We start from the raw sequence: 10,012 nt of genomic DNA, 5'->3' as shown, positions 1-10,012 counted from the left end.
CTTATGTCACGACGATTACGTCATGATCGAAGGCTCAAATCGTTTCTTGTCATTACTCTCTAAAAAACGAGGGGACTATCTATATACGGTCAAAATCGGGTGGTTAATCGAGACCGGGGTGGCAGACCGAGGTTCAAACCCAAGTTATATTGGATCGTTACATGAATAACTATTGCCTAGCTCGTGATTCAGGGATCGATCAAGATCGAGACCAGCTAAGGTCGAGACCGAGAAGGATAGAGATCTAGCGAGATCGAAGGAAGCATGCTAAGTCGAATAACAGAAAGCCGAGGAATCCGTGACCGGGCGAGGATTGTGGCAGAGATCTCGGCATGTATCAAGTCAAGACCGGTTGATTAGCCAATCAGGAGATTTTCTTCTGTATTTAGAATTGTATCATATGTAGAACTCCTCTACTATATAAAGTGGGTTTCAATCATTTTGTAATGACAGATTCACGCATAACAAAATAATATATTACGTTTTCTCTCTTAAACTTTCTTATTGAGTAGTTCAGTTCTTACTCTTCAATAATACACTTAGTTGGTGCGAGGCAACCTAGCTCAAGGGCCAAAGTTGTATGATATATCGGTTTGCTTTATTTTACAGTTAATTTCTAACTTCAATTTTCATATTTCTCAGTTTGTGCCAAGTGAAATCACATATCCTTAAAATCACTTATAAATTTAATTATTATCCGATTTTAAGAGTAAACATGTTTGTTTATAGATTTTTAGCAGATTTCGAAAACAAAATCTTCAAATCCCAGAAACGACTCTAGAGTAGTTTTTGAAAATTTTCTTTTTTACTCACAAAACTTTAAATTCATTTCAAGTAAAATTCATGTCCAAGCACAATCTTCAGCTTTCAAAAATTAATTTTCATCTCATCTTTAAAAACTCATATTTTTAAGAAGTTACGTAAAGCACAAGTTAAAATTGAAAATCAAATGTTGTTAGAAGGAGGGAGGCGAGTCATATCAATTATGCAACATGCGCCAGTCGTGTATTGTTTCATTCTCTTTTGGTAGTAAGAACGTGAAAATTAAATGTATGCGAGGAAATTAATGATCGACTAGAGATTGTCTTAGGAAAGTGAATGTTTTTAAAGAACTGTATAAGAAAATAAAATGAAATATAAACATTTAATTTAGGAGTACAAATATATAAGAGATTATATTGCTTCAATGGAATCAAAGTGGACTTCACTTTTTAATGAATCTGAAGTCCGTTAAATATTGAAAAAGTGGTGCTTTAATTTTTTTTGGGAGAAGTGGTGACTTTAAAACATTTTCATAATCTGATATACTTATTTATTCTTTTTTGGTCGTTTCCACAGCTTTTCATGAGTATGCACATTCATTGTACTAAAAGTTTAAGCTTCAAGTCCCCAACCTAAACTATGCAACGGTCATTGGCACAGGAATATAAAGGATTAGCGTGTATAAACCGAATCGAAAAATCGCACCAAATCGATTGAAAAAACTGATTAAGTTTGGTTTGATTTTGTTTGGTATTAAGTAAAAAAATTCGAACAAAACCGACATATAAATATATAATTTTTATATATACTTTTGAGATTTTATATAGAATTTTCTTTAAAAAATATCTAAAATATTTGGGATTCTCTTACGGGATATAATATTTAATAGAATATAAAGTGCTCCATATTTATTAACTAAAATTGGTGGGTTGTATGATTAGTTACTTATCAAGTGTTACTGGAATGCATCAATCTCTTTTGTTCTTTCATATTCATATGTCAAGATCTATTAAATTCGTATATCTTTTTCGAATTTGAAGTGATTATCATTTAGGTATCATATTAATTTTTATGTTTAATTACTAAATACGATTAACCTTGAAAGTGTACATCAACAAAAAATTATTGCCAACGACTAAAAATAATTATCATGTGTTACTAAAAAAATTCTCCCATAGGAATATTTTAATAGATAATATGTTCATCAATTTTTTAAATTTTTACTAAACATATATTTACTCATAAAAAATTTAATAAAGTAAGATTAAAATAATATTTAAGTAATAAAAATTCCGAAAAACCCGACAAAGCCGAACCAATCCATATAGTTGGTTTGGTTAGATTTTGATAAAAACCGAATCAACCCGATATTATGGGGTTTTATCACATGTCATGCTCTGTTCTAATTGCTCTTCCTCTTTTCATGTGATACAGAGACAAATTGGAACAAAGACTAACATTTTTCACTTTGAAAGCATCCTTCACCTAAACTATCATCTAATTTACATAATGAACAACTTCAGAATTACATTTGAAAGTTCACAAACACAACTTAACACGTGCTGCGAATGAGACTCATTGAAGTTTATTGGATCAGCTACATTTTCATAGAGGACTAACGCCGCACCATATCTGTACATACCATGCCACTACGTACACAATGTTGCAGAAACTTCGAATAATCAAGGGAGAAAAGGATTATGAGAAGGACAATCCGCCCTCTGTTTTCTGTAGGCCCTGATAGTGGAAAAGGTAATAAAAAACAGCTATTCAGATTTCAGATCATCTCATTAAATCTTTTCTTCAAGCAAGCAACAAAAGACCATCTCACTATCAACATGTCAATTACCTGGCAACATTTGTTCCTCCCAATGTTACAGTTCCCAAAATAATAAAAAGAAAGGGAATCCCAATCAGTGGATGATTTTTCCTCCCTCCTCTAGGAACTCCACTTCTTACAACACGTGAATATCCAACTGATAACAAAACATTGTCTTTCCATTAGATCACGGGTTAATCTCATGTTACAGGTGCACATAAACACACATGCATATGGACACAATAAGGAGCTCTAGAGAAACTTACCACCATGTTGACCTTCCTGTCTTGTACCTGTAATTGCTATTCAAAGTGAGACGATGAACCCAACAAAGAGAGTAAGGAACAAATAAAACAGCAAGCAATAACAAATAAGTGTACTGATAAGGCTCTAGACATTTAATGCACATACCATATTTATCTTGGGGCAAAATTTAGTGTTTGCCACCCTAGAAATTCGGGTTACTGCATATTTGGCAAAATGGCAGCCTGGTGCACGAAACATCCCACGTTCACGTAAGGTACGAGAAAGAGCCACACCCCCACCCCAAGGGGGTGTGATAGAGGCAGTCTACTCTAATGCAAGCATCAGTAGCTAATTCCACGGCTCGAACCCGTAAAGTATAGGTCATACAGTTACTACATATTTGGTTTCTCTAATTTCAATTAGGGCGTGAGTTGAAATATTAGGGACAATTGATGATGGAAAATGGCCGGTTTAATGCTACTGGATTCAAAATTTGATTGCTATCCTAAAACTTTGTCTATTTTGCTTTGTAAACTCGCATAGGTTAGACAAGTGGTACTAGGGATCTTTGTGATCTTTGTGTAAAGCTACACACGAAAAGTATCCAACAAGTTATTCAAAGTGGTAAGGGTTCTTTCTTAGAGGATGTATAAGAGATTTGTGTGAAAAGTTCTAACTTTCTCGCTCGCACACATCACACATAAAAGCATTGGTAAACATGAGCATGTTTGGAGTTGCGCGGATATTATAGTTCTTTTGTTTTTTAGGATCTGATAGAAAAAAGATTCATAAATTAAAATGAGCCGTAGTAGTATTCTTGATAAGAATGCTACAGGAGAGGGAACATTATAAATAACAGTGTAACTTGTACCAATTGTAACATAGAATGCTGATTATGAATGGAGGTGAGATGAATTGAAAAGCCAAAAATAAGCTGGTTGCATCAACTTAACCAATACAAGATGTACACTTTGAAGAAACACGACTGAAAAAGCCAAAAATAAGCTGATTACTTAAGGATTTATCACAAGAGTACGGAATGGAGGTACTTTTAGTGCAATAGCTTATAGATTGACTTTCTTTGTTTTTATAACAACAACAACAACAACCCAGTATAATCCCACTAGTGGGGTCTGGGGAGGGTAGTTTGTACGCAGACCTTACCCCAACCCTAGGGTAGAGAGGCTGTTTCCGATAGACCCTCGGCTCTTTCCCCTCCAAGAACTCCCCACCTTGCTCTTGGGGTGACTCGAACTCACAACCTCTTGGTTGGAAGTGGAGGGTGCTCACCACTAGAGCAACCCACTTTGTTTTTATAACATTTTAGAAAATATTTTTCTTAATACCATATAATATTTTCCTATGTGAAATTAGGAGATACAACTTACCACTTATTATCACCATAAGTAGCAAAAAGTTCCTGAATGCATCTTTTGTCATGCTAAGAAGTTTCAATAAAAGCCTCCAACATTTTGTTGCGCAAGTTGATGTATTAAACTAGCAACCACCGAAGTTCCAGCTCAGTTGTATGAACTAGTGTTAGCTAACCAGAAGAACACAACAAATTTTGCAAAAATATCCAAGCATATAATAGCATCTTTACTACTACGTCTTTTGGAGTTAAGCTTGATAAAAAAAAATGACATATTCTGGAAAGGAGTTTACCCTATAAAGGCACAGGTAACGATCTTCTATTATTGGCCCCACGTAATGATGATCCATGTCACTTTCAACTTTATAATACAAATAATGAGTTGTGCAATAGGATGTCAAAACTACCAGAAGCAAACTTATGAGAGGAACTGGTGGTCAAAATCAGGCCAATAATAGATGGAAATCCATATGCACAATTCTTTGCCAGCCAAAAAATCATTCTACATTTTCAAATATACAAATTCGAATTGTTGTTAATGCTTCTTTAGATCAATGTGTATACACCCTAAGTAGATCAAGTTACAGCAATTTGGATAGACCGAAACAATCGAAATATAGTGCTCGAAAGAGATATTATCGTTCATGAACATTCATGCAACAAACATAGAGTAACACATTACTATAGTTGTTATGACCCGCTACAATATCCTTTACTTTTTTCGAAAGGTGAAGGGGGTCGGCATCAAAGTATAAGGAAATGTCGCAATTCAAAAAGTAGCATTACATAGATGAAGTTGCAACCGTCAGCACAAATATTCCAGGACAACGAAGAAGAAGGTAAATATTTATGAATTATGCAATACAAACTTTTCAAAGCTTAAACTAACGATTATCAATATAAACAAATCTTACTTATAAGTGTACGAAGTGAATCTAAAGGATATGTGTCTTGTAAACAGTACTACTACTATAAATTACAAGTACAAAAAGAAGAGAAATTCATATTACTACTATTTGACATATTATTGCAACAATTGGTTATTGACGTGTACATAAGAATAGAAACGAGGCTTAAATATTTTAGAAATGAACAACCAAATCTCAAAAGGGAGATATATATAGTTGACAATGTCTGAATGTCATGACAAGAGAATATAGAGGAGAATAGGTCGGTCAAAGGATATTACTTCTGGCATCCTTTGGAAAAAGTAAAGAATATTGTAGCGTGTCATAGCAATCACATTAATGTTTTACTCGATATTTCTTGTCTAAAGGTTCATGAACAATAGTATCTCTTTTCAACAGTATCTTTAGATTGTTTCCGTCTATTCAAATTGCAGCAACTTCTACTGAGGATGTTATACACACGTTGATCTAAACAAACATTAGCAGCAGTTCAAATTTGTACATTTCGAAATGTCGAATAATCTTATAGTTGTAGAAAGAATTGTGCATACGGATTTCTATCACTTCCTCGGATAAGTTTGCTTCTTGGAATTTTGACACCCTGTTGCACAACTCGTGGGACCAATGACGAAAGATCGTGATATATTTGTCCGTGCCTTAAAAGTAGAAACTTATTTCCTTGAAAATATCATTTCTTTATGAAGCTTAACTCCAAAAGACGTAAAAGCAAATATGATACTATATGTTTGGATATTTTTGCGGAGTTTTTTGGCTTCTTCTGAACACAACTACAAATAATTCGTATAACTCAATTGGAACTTTGGTGGTTGCCAACTTGATACATCCATTTGTGCAACAAAATGTTGGGAAAGAAAATTCACCAACACAACCACATTTCTAGTCTTGAGCCTCATGAGTGGCATCCGTCTCTCACAAGGTGATCCACTATTGTAACACTCTTATTAGTTGTGTAAAAAAAGTTTTGGGGGAACTCATTTTTTTCAGAGTGGTATTCCCATAGTGAATATCCAGCAAAAATTGAATTCCATTTCCATTTCTAACCATGAATAAACTAGTCAATCACAAAGCATCAATCGTTCAAGACAAATTAAGGGTCCTTAGAAGCTCACACTTCTAAAGGAGCAAATACCTTATTTCATCCCACCAGATGATAATGCCTCTCACCTTTTCCACTTAAATACTAGTCTTTTGCCTGCGACAAAGTCCGAACTTGTCACGTGCACCTGACACTACACATCACGTGTTGTACTCTTACCACTAGACTAAAGACATAGGGGCTAAATGAAACATTGTAGCTTTCTGTCAATGCCTTAAAGAAAATAGGAACTAGATCAAAGCTTGTAACATCAAAGGAATATAAGGAAGATCTAACAGTAGTTCTCGCAGGAATATATAATGGAGAATTATACACTATATGTTTTTAAAAGGGACAAGATGAGTGGAGAAAGAAACAATATTGTAAGCGGAAAGTGGAAGGATCTTTAGTTGAAAATCATGTTAATTTGCCATTTCATCAGCAAAGGTTCCAAGCAAGTAAATGAATCTATTTAGCTTGTCACATATTGCAGAGGTGCTAAGACATGAAAATTACCAGAAAGCAGGCAAGTGTATGCTTCTGAAATCTGCATCCACACACATTTTAAACTTCAATAACAATGACCAATCAAACAAAGCTCATAGAAAAGAAATGGCACATATAAACTGAACCATCATCATTCAGATAGAGGAAAGGTGAAGGACAAAGAATTACGCTTTAGATTAAGAAAGTGTGTAGTTGGCACCCAAGGGTGTGGCCTAGTAGTCAATGGGGTGGGTTGAGAATTTGAGGTCTCAGGTTCAAATCCTAGCGGAGACAAACTGGGTGATTTTTTTCCAGCTATCCAAGCCTTGGTGGATAAAGTTACCTGGTACTTGTTGTTGGTGGGAGAAAGCAGGTATCCCGTGGAATTAGTAGAGGTACGCACAAGTTGGCCAAGACACCATGGTTATCAAAAAAGAAAGTGTGTAGTCGAAGAAAGAGGGGAGAAATTCATACAGCACGAGAGTTACCAGAAGGATCAATGAAGATACTGGTTCTCATAGGCAAAAATTATTTCTTCGCTCTACCTAAATGGTTCCAAAAGACTACCTTGGTTTAGGATAACACACTTATTATGGCAAGTTTATTATGGAGAAAATGTTGAACGAGCCACTTGCTTTTTCTGTTTATTATAACATAGAGCGTGTAAGACCACATTACACAGTATATAAGTTAGTCCCAAGCGCAACATTGTTTTGTGATGCTCCAAAATTGATGAAAATGAAGTTTCAAAGAAAAAGATCACCAGGTATCATAAGTAGAAATGACGAAAATAAACATTCTGGAAAAATATGAAATTCGGTAAAGTAGTTGTTTCAAGGGAGAATAGTAGAAGTGGAGGCATGGGGGTGGGGGGTCGTTGTGCCAACAAAGTGGAAAGTTCACCATCTTAAATTTGAGTTCTGCACCAGGTTTGAGATGAACTGGAAAGCAATCCGGATGAGTTTCCCATACCTTCCTTCTATAAGCAGCTTTGACCTACATTTGTTTGAAATGTGGTACTATGATTAGTTTCATAAATGGCGCCGCACAGGCAGTAATATAGCTTTTACAAAAAATCACTACCTGCATAAGTTTTCAGAATCCTAATAAAGACAAAACAATGAAAAAGAAAATAAACTGAAATAAAAAGTAACAAATATATGTTACAAATCTGAGGGAAATGTTTGCTTAAGCATCATTTTTGGTTTCGTGCCCAAACATCTACCACATTCAAATAGCCCTAAGCTGAATTCTTCTAGAAAACAAGTTACAGAATTCATAAATAATACTAATACTATTACTGAACCAACCACAAAATAGTCCTTCGAGTTCATGAAAACATTTATGTTTGTCAAACAAATTGAAACTAGCGGTGGGTGATTAATGTAGCAAATAAGATAAAGAAATTGAAAAAACACACATGCACAATTACACAGGGAGCATATATTTCACTCCTTTATACGCTTATCTATTCGTAAATAAAACTTGTTTGTGGAGAAAATTTCCATTCACTAATGATAAGCAATTAAATATATTTACAAATTGATAATTTGCAAGTATCCTCAGTTTAATTCTCCACTTACTCCAAACGACAAATAAAAATCAAAGGGAGAAAAAGGAAACAAAAACCTCATTGTAAACCCTCCCAAGGGGGTGTTATTCACTCTGCTTTTCTAGTTTTCTTCTGCTTACTGTACATATTATATCATTTGGTTAAGGTGTATCAGCAATCTGACAACAATTTTAAGAAAAGTTTCTTCCTTTGGCAATTTGAAGTAAGAATTTACAAACTGACCTAAATAAGAAAAAAGTTCAAGAGATGTATAACCAATTTTAAAATAAGCCGCACGACAGCTGAAAAAAGCATTGATAGTGTGGGATAATAATATAAATGTAATATTAAGATAAACAAAATCAGGAAAACAACAGATTGAGATAGTAGGAAGCAGCAAGAGTCATAATCAGTGGGGCGTCCCTAATCTTCGGTAAATACATGGATGATGGCATAGTAGAAAAACAAAGAACAAAGATAATTGAGCTAAGCTACTGAGGTATGTTGACGGAAAGAGGAGGTTGCTGAGTGAGAGTTCCAGTGGAAGGAGACCTGATAGATGAGATAGATCATATCACATGAGATGTCCTTTGAAATTGATGCTGGTTATATCATACTATGTAACAGTGTCTAAAGGTTTTCCTCCATAAAGGAAGCATTTGCAGCTGAAAGGGGACAAAATATTGTGTGAAATAAAAATGTGTTATTTCTAAAAATATGTCGTTCCTTTCTTCAATTATTGGAGGCTGATCCCTAAAATAAGTGTAGAATTGTAAGAATCACAGTAGGTGTGATAAAATACTAGGCTAAGCAAATTGTTGGCAAGGAATGTCGTGCGAAAGCTAGGCCAGGCAAACCTTCTCAAGAAAATTCTTGAATTATAGGTCAAATCGTAATTCGATTACTCAGTTGCTATTGTTTTACTGTCCCGGTACTACACTCACCTCGTGTTGGTATTTTGTGTAGTATACTAAATAATATAAGAAACAAGCATGCCACACACCTTTCTATGTATACAATAAACATAAAAATCTATACCTGACAAGGAGTGGGGCAAGAATTAGTGGAAAAGCCTAGCAAGATTTTTGCCTCGTCCACCAGCATCTCAAGTATCTAATTGTGCCTGAAAAATGTTGAGGCCAAAACAACCAATCAGGTTTGCGGATTCAAGTTAGAAACACAATCATGATGCAGGGAATTTATAGGACACCTTCTACATTACTTGAATTAAAAACGAGAATCAGTAATCAAAGTAAAGACAGAGCTTTAAACCCCGGAGAACAAGCAGAAAAGACATTATATGCATCATTTACCAGCGACGAGCTCAAAGAGATGAAGAGATACAGCCACAGCAATTGCGAAAAGAAAAGAAAAAGAAGTCAATTATCCGAATAAAATCAAGGAATTGAGAGATCACCTAAAATAGGTTGGCGCCTTGAAGTGAACCGACGCCGTTTGTTTAATTAACGGCTTCAGAACACGTAACATCCTATACCACCTCACGTTTGTATGCAGAATCTGAGTGGTTTTTCCCTGTTTAAAATCAAACTCAATAAAGGAAGACCTTTTTCAGTTTTACAAAAACTAAAAACTTTTTTTAATAGGTCTGGTGGAAAAAGAAATTTCCTTTCAATTTTTCGCAAAAATTGAAAATTTGTTATAAAATAAAGACAAGTATAGAGAGAAACTGATATATTATTCAAACTTTAAACTTATGTACATAATGAACTGAAAACTCCTCTATTTATAGAAGAAAGGAAGCAGCAGCAGC

At 34.7% G+C, this 10,012-nt stretch overlaps 1 protein-coding gene across 4 annotated transcripts; it reads right to left on the bottom strand.

Annotated features, from left to right (window-relative positions):
* Nucleotides 1-2,052: 2,052 nt before the first annotated feature.
* On the bottom strand, nt 2,053-9,781 carry LOC104109857 (uncharacterized). 4 transcript variants are annotated; one of them, XR_001971940.2, is made up of 8 exons: nt 9,555-9,665; nt 9,280-9,364; nt 7,593-7,685; nt 6,720-6,750; nt 2,993-3,069; nt 2,848-2,874; nt 2,612-2,738; nt 2,053-2,499 (listed from the first exon to the last, which is right to left on the bottom strand). XR_001971940.2 is itself a non-coding variant. In XM_009619226.4 (7 exons), exons 2-7 carry the CDS (start codon nt 9,343-9,345, stop codon nt 2,445-2,447), a joined length of 408 nt encoding a protein of 135 aa, XP_009617521.1. In that variant the 5' UTR covers nt 9,346-9,364; nt 9,659-9,781; the 3' UTR covers nt 2,053-2,444. The 4 variants fall into 4 exon arrangements, 3 of the variants coding, with proteins under 3 accessions (XP_009617521.1, XP_009617520.1, XP_009617522.1); XM_009619226.4 differs by lacking the exon at nt 2,993-3,069 and having other exon boundaries at nt 2,848-2,883; nt 9,659-9,781; XM_009619225.3 differs by lacking the exon at nt 2,993-3,069 and having other exon boundaries at nt 2,848-2,883.
* Nucleotides 9,782-10,012: the final 231 nt, after the last annotated feature.

This window comes from Nicotiana tomentosiformis, chromosome 2, assembly GCF_000390325.3.
Source record: "Nicotiana tomentosiformis chromosome 2, ASM39032v3, whole genome shotgun sequence".
Lineage (NCBI taxonomy): Eukaryota > Viridiplantae > Streptophyta > Magnoliopsida > Solanales > Solanaceae > Nicotiana > Nicotiana tomentosiformis.
This window is presented reverse-complemented; position numbering and strand designations above follow the sequence as displayed.

Excerpts from the sequence above, each read along its gene's own strand:
- LOC104109857 (XM_009619226.4), bottom strand. The coding sequence starts at position 9,345 with ATGCTGGTGGACGAGGCAAAAATCTTGCTAGGCTTTTCCACTAATTCT. Across the intron at positions 6,751-7,592 it reads CAGAACTCAAATTTAAGATG|ATTTCAGAAGCATACACTTG; the intron begins GTGAACTTTCCA and ends GTGTGGATGCAG. Across the intron at positions 2,739-2,847 it reads ACAGGAAGGTCAACATGGTG|TTGGATATTCACGTGTTGTA; the intron begins GTAAGTTTCTCT and ends TTTTGTTATCAG.